This window comes from Physella acuta, unplaced genomic scaffold (genome assembly GCF_028476545.2).
Source record: "Physella acuta isolate Inbredline_101_S28 unplaced genomic scaffold, ASM2847654v3 ptg001478l, whole genome shotgun sequence".
Lineage (NCBI taxonomy): Eukaryota > Metazoa > Mollusca > Gastropoda > Physidae > Physella > Physella acuta.
Window position 1 is genome coordinate 240,717 of NW_026732993.1, and position 17,667 is coordinate 258,383.

Sequence of the window (17,667 nt, forward strand, 5' to 3'; positions counted from 1 at the left end):
GACAAACTTAAAACAAGTAACAGTTGCCAAACACAAGTAGGCCTAACCTTTGCCAAACATAAAACATTTAACCATTGATTAACATTAAACAAGTAACCGTTGACAAAAATAAAACAAGTATCTTTTGACAAATTTAAAACATGTAACCGTTGACAAACATAAAAGAAGTCACTGCCATACATGCAATTTTTTTTTACGAAACTGCTGTTTTCATTATTAAGAATACACTTTTACAAGTCTGCTGTATATGTTGAGATGACTTAATTTGTTATTGCACTTTTTGTTCAAGATGTACCGTAAAGAAAATAATATTTTCCTTAATATTGGAAAAATTACACGGTATGCCTACTTCTCTCTTACCCGTAACCAGTGTTTCTTCCAGACTTTTTTCTCCGGGGATGCACTTGAAATTTTCGGGGGGGGGGGGGGGGGGGGGGGAAGGTCGGACACTGTCAAAAGTATATACTTTCTATATAAATTCCGGTACACTTTCTTCGGGGGGGGGGGCGGTGTCCCCCCGAAGAGATGCCTGGAAGAAACTCTGCCCGTAACTTTGTAATATTCGGTCATGGTTCGTTTGAAGAAGACCTAAACATTTCCCCAATTGGAAATGCATACAAATAAAGGCACATTGAAAGGAAAACAAGAAAAAATATGATTACTGTGTGGGATTATTTTAACCTGCGAACAATAGAAATCATATCATTAGCCTACATACTAAGTATGAGATTTGATTGCAGCGCAGACACATTACTATAAAATTGTATCAATATCTAACACCACCAATTAACGTAATTTGTCTCGTGTGGGCCGTTAATTACCAAGCTGTATGCAGACTAATTAACGATCCAGTGTGTGTGTGTGCGCGTGTTTGTGCGTGCGATAGAAAGATATATACAGTGTGTATGTGTTTATGAACGTGTGTGAATGTGTGTGTCTGTGTTCTTATAAAAACGGGTAAAGACTTCAAAACCCAATTCCTGCAGAAACAGTTTAAAAGGTAAAGCAAATACATTGAATTATCTTTTGCTCACTGTTTCTACTTTTCTTCATTATATATATATATATATATATATATATATATATATATATATATATATATATATATATATATATATATATATATATATATATGCATGTAAATCCATGTTAATTATTTACATTCACATCTGCATCCATATCTACATCATCATCCACATCCACATAAACAAACGTAATCTAAACAATAATGCAAGGGAGGACAATAGTTTATCGTCCCAGGATCCTTTGTATTCCGCTTGATCAAAAGTTGATCAAAGTGTTTCGACAAGAAATTATTCCATCTGATTGCTTTCTATTATGTAAATAACATCAGCGGGCATTGAACACTTGAACAATAGGACATAAAACACGTGTTGTGATTGATCTGATCACGTGACATGTGTTTTAGGCCTTTTTAAAAGTCCTGGCACACGTTAAACAATTTATTGCCGTCTATCACAGCAAGTATGGCCTTCCGAGTAGCAATGTGGTGGATATTGTGCTACGCAGGTCTTAGCGTCTTTGCTTTAGCCGCACCATTGGAAGACAAAGATCGATATGGGGTACTCTTGGATGCAGGGAGCTCTAGCACCAAGTTAAAAATTTACAAGTAAGTTGTCGTTTGTTTAGTATTCATGTCGTTTGTTTAGTATTCATGTCGTTTGTTTAGTATACATGTTGTTTGTTTAGTATTCATGTCGTTTGTTTAGTATACATGTTGTTTGTTTAGTATTCATGTCGTTTGTTTAGTATACATGTCGTTTGTTTAGTATTCATGTCGTTTGTTTAGTATACATGTCGTTTGTTTAGTATTCATGTCGTTTGTTTAGTATACATGTCGTTTGTTTAGTCTTGATGTCTGTTTAGTCTTGATGTCTGTTTAGTCTTGATGTCTGTTTAGTCTTGATGTCTGTTTAGTCATGATGTCGTCTGTTTAGTCTTGATGTCTGTTTAGTCTTGATGTCTGTTTAGTCTTGATGTCTGTTTAGTCTTAATGTCTGTTTAGTCTTGATGTCTGTTTAGTCTTGATGTCTTCTGTTTAGTCTTGATGTCTGTTTAGTCTTGATGTCTGTTTAGTCTTGATGTCTGTTTAGTCTTGATGTCTGTTTAGTTTTGATGTCTGTTTAGTCTTGATGTCTGTTTAGTCTTGATGTCTTCTGTTTAGTCTTGATATCTTCTGTTTAGTCTTGATGTCTGTTTAGTCTTGATGCCTGTTTAGACTTGATGTCTGTTTAGTCTTGATGTCTGTTTAGTCTTGATATCTTCTGATTAGTCTTGATGTCTGTTTAGTCTTGATGTCTTCTGTTTAGTCTTGATGTCTGTTTACACTTTATGTCTGTTTAGTCTTGATGTCTGTTTAGTCTTGATGTCTGTTTAGTCTTGATGTCTGTTTAGTCTTGACGTCTGTTTAGTCTTGATGTCTGTTTAGTCTTGATGTCTGTTTAGTCTCCTCTGTGTAGTCTAGACTGCCTATGTTTAGACGTCGCCAGTCGCTGGAGGCCATGAGACAACCTGAGGTCTAACAAGCCGTCATTAGCTCTTTAATTAACTCATTTTACCCTGGTGTCAACGAACTGCTGATATGCTATACTTTGTTTTCCCCAGTACATGTATTAAAACAGTTATAGGTATTTTAACTAGAACCGTCACACCTTTTCATAAGAAATTTTGTTTTTATTAAAAATAAACAAAATCCCTTTTGGAAATAAGTCGAGGCAAGTATTTTTTTAATCTTAAAAAGTTTATCCCACTGGTATAAAAGAGTACCAGTTTAGGTACAAACCACGCAGTTGTTTCAAGAACACATCCCATTATTTTAACACATGAAACAATGATTATAGTAGGCATTCGTTACATACGTAGGTTATTTTCTGTCTCACGAGTTGATTATTTAAATGTATGACACTTGTTTACCCGGGACTGAACTATTTCAAAGGGAAAACAAATCTGTAAAAAAGATGGAGCTAGCGAGCTTTCTGGCGCCAATGTTTTTAAACGAACAAATGGTCAGGTTTTCCGTTAAAATATGAATTAAAGTGTTTGTGTGTGTAAAGCCTAAATAATCTAGTAGTATTTACTTTTTTAAACTAATTTTTTACATATTAAGTTTTGTACAAAGACCAATTCAATTCATAGAGGGAGGGTCAGTGTTATAACTGAGTCCACCCCCTCTCGTCCCGCTATTTGGTATGTACCCCACCCCCCTCCCGACCCACACCTGAACTGGGACAGCGTGTTACCGCCCCTCCCCACCCCCTCCCGTCCCACACCTGAACTGGGTCACAATACATCCCCGTAGCTAAGTGCAGTTTAGGGCGCCGGCCCATCTCCCCCGCTGGACTGCCAGGGTCAAGCAGGGGTTAAGGAACCCGAGGGTGAAGCTTGGGCCAGAATAATAAATTAACACAGTTGAACGTCAGGCTTGCGAGGATGTAGTCGTGTTTTTGTGTTTTGTAGTGTGTGATAGGGCTGGCCCCTAAGGCTGGTCACTATTGGTGTTGAAGTTTATTTCCTAGTTAGACAAGACCAAAAGTAGTAACCATTAAAGTTGCCTAGCTGAAATTGTGTTGGCGTTTTACTTGAACCTCTCACTGCAGTCATCACCACCATCACATACTGACACGTTTCATAACAGTCAGTAATTTCTTTAAATATCAAGTTTTATACACGTACAGCATCTACTTCAAGAGGGTAGGTCAGGATCAAGAAATACAAAACAAGTCTTAATTTTTGGTATCTTAAGTATTTTAATCTATTGGTTATCTCTTCGAATGTTTCCCTTGTAATATTTCAGTATCATTTATTTAAATAAATTATTTCAGATGGCAAAATCCAACCACGCCCCAATCATTACCCAAGATTCACCTGATGTACAACAGCAAATCTTCGCCAGGTCTGTCCACGTTTGCACATGACAAAGTGAAGCTGAGAGAGTACATTGAACACATCATCACCGAGGCCAGAAGTAAAGTGCCAAAACAGTCACATTCCCAGACTCCCATCTATCTCATGGCCACGGCAGGTAGGGCTTACTGCACCTGTCCTATGGTTAGGGCTTACTGCACCTGTCCTATGGTTAGGGCTTGTGGCACCTGTCCTATGGTTAGGGCTTACTGCACCTGTCCTATGGTTAGGGCTTACTGCACCTGTCCTATGGTTAGGGCTTACTGCACCTGTCCTATGGTTAGGGCTTGTGGCACCTGTCCTATGGTTAGGGCTTGTGGCACCTGTCCTATGGTTAGGGCTTGCTGCACCAGTTCTATGGTTAGGGCTTACTGCACCTGTCCTATGGTTAGGGCTTACTGCACCTGTCCTATCGTTAGTGCTTACTGCACCTGTCCTATGGTTAGGGCTTACTGCACCTGTCCTATGGTTAGGGCTTACTGCATCTGTCCTATGGTTAGGGCTTACTGCACCTGTCCTATGGTTAGGGCTTACTGCACCTGTCCTATGGTTAGGGCTTACTGCACCTGTCCTATGGTTAAGGCTTACTACACCTGTCCTATGGTTAGGGCTTACTGCACCTGTCCTATGGTTAGGGCTTACTGCACCTGTCCTATGGTTAGGGCTTACTGCACCTGTCCTATGGTTAGGGCTTGTGGCACCTGTCCTATGGTTAGGGCTTGTGGCACCTGTCCTATGGTTAGGGCTTGCTGCACCAGTTCTATGGTTAGGGCTTACTGCACCTGTCCTATGGTTAGGGCTTACTGCACCTGTCCTATCGTTAGTGCTTACTGCACCTGTCCTATGGTTAGGGCTTACTGCACCTGTCCTATGGTTAGGGCTTACTGCATCTGTCCTATGGTTAGGGCTTACTGCACCTGTCCTATGGTTAGGGCTTACTGCACCTGTCCTATGGTTAGGGCTTACTGCACCTGTCCTATGGTTAAGGCTTACTACACCTGTCCTATGGTTAGGGCTTACTGCACCTGTCCTATGGTTAGGGCTTACTGCACCTGTCCTATGGTTAGGGCTTATTGCACCTGTCCTATGGTTAGGGCTTACTGCACCTGTCCTATGGTTAAGGCTTACTACACCTGTCCTATGGTTAGGGCTTACTGCACCTGTCCTATGGTTAGGGCTTACTGCACCTGTCCTATGGTTAGGGCTTACTGCACCTGTCCTATGGTTAGGGCTTACTGCACCTGTCCTATGGTTAGGGCTTACTGCACCTGTCCTATGGTTAGGGCTTACTGCACATGTCCTATGGTTAGGGCTTACTACACCTGTCCTATAGTTAGGGCTTACTGCACCTGTCCTATGGTTAGGGCTTACTACACCTGCCCTATGGTTAGGGCTTACTAGTCCTATAGTTAGGACTTACTGCAACTGTCCTAAGGTTAGGGCTTACTGCACCTGTCCTATGGTTAGGGCTTACTGCACCTGTCTTATGGTTAGGGCTTACTGCACCTGTCCTATGGTTAGGGCTTACTGCACCTGTCCTATGGTTAGGGCTTACCTGTCCTATGGTTAGGGCTTACTGCACCTGTCCTATGGTTAGGGCTTACTGCACCTGTCCTATGGTTAGTGCTTACTGCATCTGTCCTATGGTTAGGGCTTACTGCACCTGTCATTGGTTAGGGCTTACTGCACCTGTCATTGGTTAGGGCTTACTGTACCTGTCCTATGGTTAGGGCTTACTGCACCTGTCCTATGGTTAGGGCTTACTGCACCTATCCTATGGTTAGGGCTTACTGCACCTGTCCTATGGTTAGGGCTTACTGCACCTGTCCTATGGTTAGGGCTTACTGCACTTATCCTATGGTTAGGGCTTGCTGCACCAGTTCTATGGTTAGGGCTTACTGCACCTGTCCTATGGTTAGGGCTTACTGCACCTGTCCTATGGTTAGGGCTTACTGCACCTGTCCTATGGTTAGGGCTTACTGCACCTGTCCTATGGTTAGGGCTTACTGCACCTATCCTATGGTTAGGGCTTACTGCACCTGTCCTATGGTTAGGGCTTACTGCACCTGTCCTATGGTTAGGGCTTACTGCACCAGTCATATGGGTAAGGCTTACTTGTGCAACGGGTAGGGTTTACCTGTATTGTCATATGAGTATGGTTTACCTGCACTTGTGCAATGAGTAGGGTTTACCACCAATTGTCTTATGAACAGATTTTCTCCCGGGTGAAAAGGTTTCATACGGTAGACCTTGGTGGAATGTGTGCCTAATGATTTTACTCCTACCATTAGTATAGCAATTAATTTTCCTGATCAAAAGGTCTGAGATTTTACCCGTACCTTAAGTTTAGTATAACAATTAATTTTCCTAATCAACAGGTCTGAGATTTTTACCCGTACCTTTAGTATAACAATTAATTTTCCTTATCAACATGTCTGAGATTTTTACCCGTACCTTTAGTATAACAATTAATTTTCCTGATTAACAGGTCTGAGATTTTTACCCGTACCTTTAGTATAACAATTAATTTTCCTGATCAACAGGTCTGAGATTTTTACCCCTACCTTTAGTATAACAATTAGTTTGTCTCATCAACAGGTCTGAGATTTTTACCCGTACCTTTAGTATAACAATTAAGTTTCCTAATCAACAGGTCTGAGATTTTTACCCGTACCTTTAGTATAGCAATTAATTTTCCTAATCAACAGGTCTGAGATTTTTACCCGCCAATGATGCCAAACGTTTGATGGAAGGCACCAAGTCCCTCCTACAGGACAAAGACTTCAGCCCATTTGTCTACACACCCGCTGGCGTTGAGATTCTCTCCGGGGAGGAGGAGGGTGTCTACGCATGGATAGCTGCGAACTACCTCCTCGGTTTCTTCGATCAGAAACGGTAAAATCTGTGACTGTTTTGTCTTTAAAAACCCAGTATTAGAGATTAAGGGAAACTACTCTTATTCTATTTAATCTGAGCTTTAACTATTATTAACAATTAATGCATGTTACTTCTATGACTAAGAGTAGCACACCGATTGATGTATCATATGTATATATCCTTTGCGTGTTCATACATTTCCTTTCATGTTAGTAATAATTGTGTTAATATTTTCCCCCGCTTGAACACGTTTATGTCTGATTAATTACACTGAATGCAACACAAAGGGTCGACACTACAATCACTTGGTGACAGCTGATTTAAGTTACAGTAGTTGTAGAATGTCATTTTGATACCAACATTTTGTATGGCTTTGGTTCTAATTAGCTATCTTGTTCAATTTTAATTTCATTTTAACGGTAAAATGTCTGTGAGAATCTGCGATTTTGCTTCCTGTGTTGTTTTAAACAGTTGGGTGGGGTGACCTGAGTTTCTTCCAGGCATCTCTTCGGGGGGGGGGGGGAGCGAAGCACCCCCCGAAATTTTTTTACCGCCCCCTACCCCGAACGAAATGAAATTTATATAATTTATATAGAAAATATATACTTTTAACAGTGTCCGCCCCCCCCCCGAAGAAAGTCTACGCCCCCCCCCCCCCCCCCGAAAATTTCAAGTGCCCCCCCCCCCGGAGAAAAAAGTCTGGAAGAAACACTGGGGGTGACCAGGAGGTGTAATCTGACAGAGCTTTTTATCTATCTGTAAAGTGCCTGAACTGGGTGTCGAAATGATTAGTAAAAATACAATGTAAATGGGTGCACCTTGAAAACGGCCCGGGATAAAACAGCTTTAATTAAAGCAGTAAACGACAAAACAGGTCTAGGAATATCTAGCGCCCAGGAGAAAAAAGTTCCATTCGGTCGATTTTTGATAAAAACGTCTCCCCACGAAAATATATACAGCTCAACTACACGATTAGAAGACTCCGGAAAATAAAGTTATAGACGCTTATGGTAAAACAGGATTTTAATTAGAGTGTAGTAAAGTAATTGCAGTCTTGTTACTTTGATATTTTGTGGTGAATCCGTTTTAATGGGAACTTACCGAGCCTTTTTGTAGGTTAAAAGCTATTGAAGAGACGTGTAAACGAATAAGCCTAAGTCATGTGATGTTTGTTTACTTTTGGAGACAGGTCAGAACTAGATTCCACTGGTGTTCTGGAGATGGGCGGTGGCTCAACGCAGATTACATTCGTACCACGTGACCCGCTCTATGCAGGGGAGTTCAAGGTGAGCTGGTCAACTACTTAATGTAAATTCAGCTACTTTATTCAACTCAGGTTGCTCGACACTGCGTTCTGCTACGAACCCTTTGAGCAGGTTCCTAAAACGTACAAAGATAATGATTTCAGAATGATATCCTCCACACAGTTTTGAGTAAATTCCTACTATTTTAAAATGTTATTTCAGAAGTTTCATCTCACACATTTATTTTATGTCAATTCCTGAAGTGCATTAAAAAGGTGACTGGTTAAGATTTGTGGTGAAAAAATTTAATGAAGTAATTAGCTTCGTACGAGTTAACTCATCAAGTTTACTATAATATGTTTTATTTCTTTATCAGTAGACCTGATTCAATCAATGCCCAGGTTTATTAATTAATTTAACAACATAATCGTTTAACGACTTTATTTACCTTAATATTTACTTGAGTTGGCTTCTTAAGTTCTTGAATGGGCCTATGTCCTAGTTGATACTATATCTACAGTCCAGTAAGTCACCAGCTATTGAACCCAGTGGCGTAGGCAGGGGGGTTAGGGGGGGGGGTCATAACCCCCTCCCCATAGACCCCTCGGTATATATATATATATAAAGTATGAGGGGGGGGTGCAAATCGAAAGTTTGAGGGGGGGTGCAAATCGAAAGTTTGAGGGGGGGGGGGGTTGCAAATCAAAAGTCTGAGGGGGGGGGGGGGTGCAAATCGAAAGCTTGTCCCCGGGTAAAAATTGGAACCCCCCCCCCCTTGAGAGGATCCTGGCTAGGCCACTGATTGCACCAACTTTCTACGAACATATTCAGCTCATACATCAATTTAATTCATTCTTCAAACTATGCAATTGATGCATAAAACCATTTTATTCACTCCACGAACATCTATATATATATAATTCTTTTCCGGGAGACGTTAGAAAACAAGCTGCAAGCGCGCCTTGCAGTCCCCTCTCTTTCTCTCTATCGCTACCACACCCCCCCCCCAACCCCCCCCCCCCCCCCCAACCCACCCCCCCACCCCACATGGTCTGGTGAGCTGTAGTTCACGCTAAATGTTTACATTCGTAGAGCCGGGTTTGGTGACGGCTATTAGGGGCAGAAAATCTAGTTTGAAACGATTTTAAACTTAGAGGAGGTAACTAAGAGGAGGCTGCTTTCACGGGGTGGGGGGGGGGGGGAGAGGAGAAGGGGGGTTTAGTGTTTTTAAAGCAAATATTTTCAGTGGCAGCATTGGTACTGTCGAATTCACAAATTATGAATTACTGAAAAGTAGAAAAAACAACAACTAAATAGCGGCGTATGATACACCGCGGGTCGGCTCGTAGTTAATAATTTTCAAATATGATGAACTATTCCGTCTTTGAAAGTATTTAACTACTTCATAAGTGTATGAGATTCATCAAGTAATTCGTCAAACTACAAGACCCATTCTAAAAACAGTCGAGCAACTCATAAGTCAACCTAATCCATTTTACAAAAACTATCAAATAATTCATTAAACTACAAGACCCATTCTAAAATCAGTCGTGCAACTCATAAGTCAACCTAATCCATTTTACAAAAACTATCAAATAATTCATTAAACTACAAGACCCATTCTACAATCAGTCGTGCAACTCATAAGTCGACCTAGTTTGTTCTATGAACCAGGTGACCGTTGCAGGGCGCGAGTACGGGCTGTATGTTCACAGCTACCTGAACTTTGGATTCGACGCCATCACCCTACAGCTGGCCAATGAACTGGCAAAGATTAACAAGGACAGCAAACTCAATGACCCATGTCGACTCAGAGGTAGGCCACTATATTGTCATTCACAAACTAGTCAGAGGTAGGTCACTATACAGACGTTAACAAACTAGTCAGAGGTAGGTCACTATACAGACGCTAACAAACTAGTCAGAGGTAGGTCACTATACAGACGCTAACAAACTAGTCAGAGGTAGGTCACTATACAGACGCTAACAAACTAGTCAGAGGTAGGTCACTATATTGTCGTTCACAAACTAGTCAGAGGTAGGTCACTATACAGACGCTAACAAACTAGTCAGAGGTAGGTAACTATACAGACGCTAACAAACTAGTCAGAGGTAGATAACTATACAGACGCTAACAAACTAGTCAGAGGTAGGTCATTGTACAGACGCTTGCAAACTTTACTTGGTAACTTTATAATTTTACCATAACAAAAACCTAACCATTATTCAAGTTTTTTCAACGTCTCGACTGAAAATTACTTTCACTCTTTTACTTTAGAACTTGTACAATAAGTAGCAATGTGTTGTAACATTTATTTTTAGTAAGCAACGATAAAATTAATACAAACATTTATTATAAACATTGTCACGTTTCTTTAAAAGAAAGACCCGTAAAGCGTGTACACTGTATTATATAATACACCGACTCATTCTTCATGTCACCGTACTTGTTATTTTGATAATTGTCACGTTTTTTTAAAAGAGAGACCTGTATAGCTTGTACACTGTATTATATAACACACCGGCTCAAGTCACCGTAGTTGTTATTTTGATAACTGTCACGTTTTTTTAGCGCAATTTCCATTCTGGAGAATTGCGTTTATTAACTCGTCTTTTCTGGGAATGAATGGATGAATGGATGGATGGATGTGTGTCCGCAGCTTTAAGTCGTATCTCCTCCTCAACGAAGCAATATCGAGGACTAGTTCCAAAAGCAATTATGTTAAGCAAGTTACGAGGATGAACATAGGCCATAAAAATTCCCGGTTTCTTTCATGAATTTCCCGGAAAAGCCAAAAAAAACCTCGAAAAAATGTAGTGTTTGGCCCATAACTCGGCAACCAGACCACTTAGCGACTTGAAACATGTACCAATAGATTCCTGCCATAATTTAGAACAATATTGCCGAAGAAAGTTTTCAAAAATATCCTTTCGTTTGGTCACAAAAAATTTTTTGAATTAATTAAAATTTGGACCGAATTAGTAGGCATTTTATGCAACCACACCACACGCGTCATCACGTTCAATAGCTGCGCCATCACGTTCAATGGCTGCGACGTCACGTTCGGTAGCTGGGCGCGCAATGGTTTTTAGTCATGTTACTCTATTGTAAATAAAACATGTAAAATACGGAAAAAAAATTAATAAAAAACGTTTTAATAACTAACCAATGGTTTTACTAACCCTGCTCTTGATTTACGCTACGACAGAGCTATTTTTAGATAACACAAGGAAATTGCGCTAAAATTGTCACTAGACTTTTTTTAATTACTTGTTTAAAGAGAGACCTGTATAGCTTGTACACTGTATTATATAACACACCGGCTCATGTCACCGTAGTTGTTATTTTGATAATTGTCACGTTTTTTTTTAAAGAGAGACCTGTATAGCTTGTACACTGTATTATTTAACACACCGGCTCATGTCACCGTAGTTGTTATTTTGATAACTGTCACGTTTTTTTTTAAAGAGAGACCTGTATAGCTTGTACACTGTATTATATAACACACCGGCTCATGTCACCGTAGTTGTTATTTTGATAATTGTCACGTTTTTTTTTAAAGAGAGACATGTATAGCTTGTACACTGTATTATATAACACACCGGCTCATGTCACCGTAGTTGTTATTTTGATAATTGGCACGTTTTTTTTTAAAGAGAGACCTGTATAGCTTGTACACTGTTTTATATAATACACCGGCTCATTCTTCATATCACCGTAGCTGTTATTTTGATAATACAGATAATTTAATTTTGTTTTTTATTTACACATTAAAAATATGAAATTTTAAATAAAAATGCATCGATATTCACAAAAGTTATTAAACCTAGGAATTAGAATAATTTTTTTATATAAAAACAAAATAATTTAAAAATCAGCTGTTATTCAGTGCCATATTTACACTGGTACTTACTGACCACACCCTAGGTGATACCAAGGACGTCACACTACCGGACGGACGCCAGCTGGCTCTGACAGGCTCGGGGGACCCTGACACGTGTAAACAGATCCTGTCAAATCTGCTGAGGCCGGCTACCGGCATGGACTGTGAGCCTAAACCGTGTGCCGTGGGTGAGTACAACATGATGTAGTTCAACAGATTCTACGACACTCACTTAACTAGCTATGTATGGAACACGTCTTTGCCATACCAGTAAAGAAAAAACTCAAAGCTGCTTTTATAAATATAGACATAATAACAAAGCTACAACATATTTTATATATATATATATATATATATATATATATATATATATATATATATATATATATATATATATATATATATATATATATATATATATATATATATATATATATATATAACATTTAAATAGAGTGCTATATATAGGGCTACCAGTATTCTAAATTTTTTTTGGGATTTTAAAATATTAATCATAAATTGATCAGAACATAATGTAAACACATCTAGACAAAAACAAGCCCCCCCCCCCCCCCCCCACCCAAAAATAAAAAAAAACAATAAGAAAACAAATCCATGTACCTGGAAGTGGGATGCTGATATTTTATTTGAATGATTCCTTTTGTGCAGGGTCGGTGTACCAGCCCAGCGTGGGCGATGGTCAGTTCCTGGCCACCCAGGTTTTCACCTTCGCTCCCCAACGTTTGAATGCAACAGGCGAGGGCAATCGTCTGGACCTGGTAAAACTGGAAGATGCCGCCTATCGTTTCTGTAAAAAGGTAAAGTAGACTTGTAACTAAAATTGTAATGAAAATTAATCAAAATTATACATTATGATGACTAAAGTGGATTGAGATCTTATAATTCTAGACAGATAATACAACAGACGAGGAAGCCATTTTATGTACGCTTTGTTTATTCTGTATCGGAAACGGAAACCTGACATGCAAGGGACACTACTCAAACATTATAAGACTAATACAAAAAGAATGAGTCGTCCCCCCCCCCAAATAAAGCTTAATATATTACATCCCTTTACCCTTGGTAAATAATAACATAGCTTTCAAGAGAATAAATGATAGTATCTTAAAATCACCTTGCCATTAAGAACACTTCAAAATTATACAATGTATACATAACTGGTAAGAATGACACTGAACATCTTAAAACACTTGATAAAGTCTTGAAAATAGTTGGTGAAAAGGATTTAAAGATAAACAAAGATAAATGTCAATTCATGCTGACAGATATTAGTTTTCTGGGTTGTGGTTTAAGCAGCTTAATATATTACAATGACCGAGTTCAGAAAGTATTTTATTTCGGAAAGAGGTTGCCATTTTAAAAAAGAAATTTTTATGAGATGGATGTACCACATAACTGTAGATACCGTACACTTTTGTACCACATAACAGTAGTTAACGAATACTTTTGTACCACATAACTTTAGTTACCGAATACTTTTGTACCCAATGACTGTAGTTACCGAATACTTTTGTACCACATAACTTCAGTTAACGAACACTTCACATAACTTTAGTTACCGAAACACTTCACATAACTGTAGTTACCGAATACTTTTGTACCACATAACCGTAGTTACCAAATACTACTTTTGTACCACATAACCGTAGTTACCAAAAACTTTTGTACCACATAACTGTAGTTACCGAACACTTCACATAACCGTAGTTACCGAACACATCACATAACTGTAGTTACATAATACTTTTGTACCACATAACTTTAGTTACCGAATACTTTTGTAACATCGACAGAGCATCCAGGAAGCTGTAGCTGCAGGCTTTAGCGAAAAACACGCCTCCGGTGAATGTCTTATGGCCATCTACACTTCCGCGTTGTTCACTCTGTCCTATGGCTTCCCAAAGGATACACAGAACATAAAGGTCACATCGAAAGTGGGCGACCAAACTATAGGTAACGTCAACAAAAGTAGCCATGATTGTATAATTATATGTCAGCTGCACAATTTATATTTAAATTTTATACTTTTAAAAAATATAAATGAATATATACTTTTGTAATAAATTATAGGCCTACTTTTATGCATCTAGTTTTACTTTATTAAATTTTTTTTTAAAAACTTATGTTGTTAGTACCCATGACCGCGCAGAGGCGTAGCGAACCTTCCCGACGCCCGGGGACAAACTTTCGATTTGCACCCACCCAGCCCCTCAAACTTTCGATTTGCACCCCCCTTCAAGATTTCGATTTGCACTCCCCCCTCAAACTTTCGATTTGTACATCCTCTGAACCTTTCAATTTATTTTTCCAACCCATTTTGGCGCCCCCTAAGGTCGGCGCCTGGGGACATGCGTCGCCCCCCCCCTCTGTGACCGCGTGATAGTCAAAATTTAGTAAGTTTATTATCATTTTTTCCTTTTTGTGCCCAAGACACATGGGGCCGCCACAGAAAGCTCCCTCACCAACAATTTTCCTGGCAGTCCCCCATGACAGTCCTGTCTCTGCTAGCTGCTTCCCTGCTGTGCGCCTCCACTTCTCCCTTGCCCTCCCTTACTTTCTTTTTCCTGCTGTGTCTTCTGGATTCCTTCTTAGGACGTGTCCCATCCATCGCCATCTTCTTTTCTTCAAGTAATTTCGAAACTGCTTCCTTTTCCATCAAATAATTTATAATTTGAGATGGTGTTATGCCAGTGTATGACTTTTATTAATTTAATATAGGCTTAAAAATTTAATTATTTATTTTGGGCTATTTAATTAAACAGTGAGAAATAGTTCCATATGGTTTTAAGTGAGATATAAAAATATGAAGATATTCAGAAATTTAAAAAAAAAAGTCAAGTAGGCCTACGGCTACTACTAAGGCCGTTTATCTTAAATTATAATGAACTGTTATCAATGTTGAATACCAATTAAAATCAAACTACTTTTCGACCGACGATCTGGGCCACGATAATTTTTTTTTATAAAACTGGTTTTGTTTTTCGTGTATTTCTATTTGAATTATTTAATTACTTGTCAAATTATGTGATTACTTATTCGGCAGATTGGGCTATAGGCGCAATGCTTGTGGAACTGTCTAAAAGCATTTGTTCCGTGACGCGTAGAAAGTGAAAGGACCTACGTTGGATTTATGTTTCCATTATTCAGATGAGATCTATAGAATAAAAAGAACCTGTATGGTAACTTTTAACGTGTTGGTTTACTTTATTTGTCACAGATAGTAAGTTAACATACATATAAGCAGGGGCGTAGCGAGGGGGGCGGGGGGTGCGGACCGCACCGGGTGACACCATTTAGGGGGGTGACACCAAGGCAAAAAATAGCAAAATATATAGAGAAAAACTCGAGGGGGGGGGGGGGTGCAAATCGAGAGTTTGAGGGGGGGGGGTGTGCAAATCGAAAATTTGAAAGTTTGTCCCTGGGAAGGGTCTCTATGCCTCTGGGGGGGGGAGACACCATTAAGTGCCGCACCGGGTGACACCCGACCTCGCTACGCCACTGCATAATATAAGTGCTGATTAGATTCATCACTTGGATGAAGCATCTGCTGTGGAACTAAAGTGACCCCTAACCCAACGTTGTGGTGAACGGATTTAAATAGGGCGCCTTAGCCTGGCCTTAAATATAATCAAAATTTTAAAAATTCCGTGTTGTTATCGATAATAGTTTTTGAAAAAATCAGACTGTAGACATAGATATACCAGAGGCCTATTTATATATGGGCCCTAGGCAGCAGATGACGCACACTTATACAGTCGGGGCCTTTGAGAGAAGTCAAGCCCCAGATAATGTTTTGGTCATAGACTGTGATGGAACCCACAGGTAGTATAGACACTGGGGGTGAGGATGGGAGTCGAATCCAATTTAAAGTCAAAATGTCGAATTTAACATTCTATACGTACAACTGTTACAAAAATACTTTAAAAAATAATAACACATTTAACCTGCTTACAAAATTCTTACATTTAAACGTGTCAAAAAAAAACCACAAGTCATCGGGAGTCAAAAATAACAGATCTTGTTAGGAGCTTTGATATCATGAAAAAGCCAGGAACCATTATGTTGGTAAATTTTGACGAGACAATTTTGTCCTGGAATCTTGATTCGAAAGTCGTTTTTGTCAGGAGCCCTTTGGTCAAAGTATTATTGTCAACGAAATTTCGTCTGGATTTTCCAAAGAAAGTCATCAATGCCATTAAAATCCTATTTGAAGGATTCCAATCTAGTCTAGTTATATGTGATAGCCATACCACGGACCCATTTATGGTAACAGAGGCGTAGCGAAACTTCCCGGCGCCCGGGGACGAACTTTCAAAATTTGGCGTCCCCTCGGAAACAACTTTTCAATTTTCAATTTGCACCCCCCCCTTCAAACTTTCCATTTGCAACCCCCCCCCCCCCCCCCCGCGCGCTCAAACTTTCCATTTGCACCCCCCCCCATATATTTTTTATATTTATAATGCAAAACTGCAGTCAAAATTAGATTTTAATATGTTTTTCCAACCCATTTTGGCGCCCCTTAAAGTCGGCGCCAGGGAACGCCATCCCTCGCTACGCCTCTGTATGGTACAAACATGAGTCAAGCAAGTAAGTATTCCGGTCCCACTGCTTTTTAGCCTGTAACTGACTAGCCGATGGCGCAAACTATAGACAGAACAAGAAGTATTGACCACTAACAACTAGCCAAGAGCAATGGCGTAGCGAGGGGCGGGGGCGGAGGGTTGCGGAACGCAGCGGGTGACACCATTTAGACGGGTGACACCCTTTAGGGGGGTGAAACCAATGCAAAAAATAGCAAAATATATAGAGAAAAGTTATAATTTCAGTTAATTAAATGATCAATTACAGTTAATTAAATAGTCTTTTAAGAGCAAAGTGAACAAACCCCGACTCGGGTGGATGGGTGGGGGTGGGGGGTGACACCATGACGTAAACCTGCTAACTATAAAGAAAACATGCAACATCCAGCTGAATTTATAACTGAATATAGACACAAATCGTTAGCATTATCTGAACACAGTTTAAAGCAATCACCAAGGGGGGTGGGGGGGGGGAGGGGAATAGTTACATCAACTCAACGTTGCAATATATATGCCTGAGGAAAACGGTTTGGTTCAGAATCGTAATAAGCTATTTGTTAATCCATGTATGGGGTGGGGGAGGGGGTAAAAAAATTAAATACATACAGCAGAAACAAGATATTTGAATACATATATACATGCGTATACACATACTTACAAGTTTATATTGAATATATATATATATATATATATATATATATATATATATTTTTTTTTTTTTTTTCTTTTCTTCCGGGGGGGGGGGGGGGTTGACACCGGGTGACACCCGACCTCGCTACGCCATTTGCCAAGAGGATCTAGATTTTGTAGACAGCAACTCTACTAGCTGGTTGTTAAAAAAGAAACGCAAGAAAAATTAAATGAACTAATTTCTTTTGCCAAATGGGTTGGTTGTACATAAATTTAACATAAATAAAACCAAAGTTATGAAACAAAATATAACCTAAACAACATACACCTAGAGGAAGTAAAAGATTTCACATATTTAGGCAGCATTGTTAATTATCAAGTAGACAGCACCGCTGAAAACAAGGCCAAACAAACATTTGAAACGATGCAAAACAATTGGGATAGAACAGAACATTAGCAACAGCAACATTGAAAACGTCACAGCAGAATATCGGCAATGTCCATAAA

The 17,667-nt window shown here is 39.5% G+C and overlaps 1 protein-coding gene across 1 annotated transcript; it reads left to right on the forward strand.

The window, feature by feature from the left end:
- The first annotated feature begins 1,486 nt into the window (after positions 1-1,486).
- Positions 1,487-15,076, forward strand: LOC131928226 (ectonucleoside triphosphate diphosphohydrolase 1). The gene is made up of 9 exons (XM_059284176.1): positions 1,487-1,630; positions 3,843-4,042; positions 6,633-6,819; positions 7,991-8,087; positions 9,720-9,861; positions 11,974-12,117; positions 12,599-12,747; positions 13,744-13,903; positions 14,994-15,076. Exons 1-9 carry the CDS (start codon positions 1,488-1,490, stop codon positions 15,059-15,061), a joined length of 1,290 nt encoding a protein of 429 aa, XP_059140159.1. The 5' UTR covers position 1,487; the 3' UTR covers positions 15,062-15,076.
- The last annotated feature ends 2,591 nt before the right edge of the window (positions 15,077-17,667 follow it).

Excerpts from the sequence above, each read along its gene's own strand:
- LOC131928226 (XM_059284176.1), top strand. The coding sequence starts at position 1,488 with ATGGCCTTCCGAGTAGCAATGTGGTGGATATTGTGCTACGCAGGTCTT. Across the intron at positions 8,088-9,719 it reads TCTATGCAGGGGAGTTCAAG|GTGACCGTTGCAGGGCGCGA; the intron begins GTGAGCTGGTCA and ends TCTATGAACCAG. Across the intron at positions 12,118-12,598 it reads GCCTAAACCGTGTGCCGTGG|GGTCGGTGTACCAGCCCAGC; the intron begins GTGAGTACAACA and ends CCTTTTGTGCAG.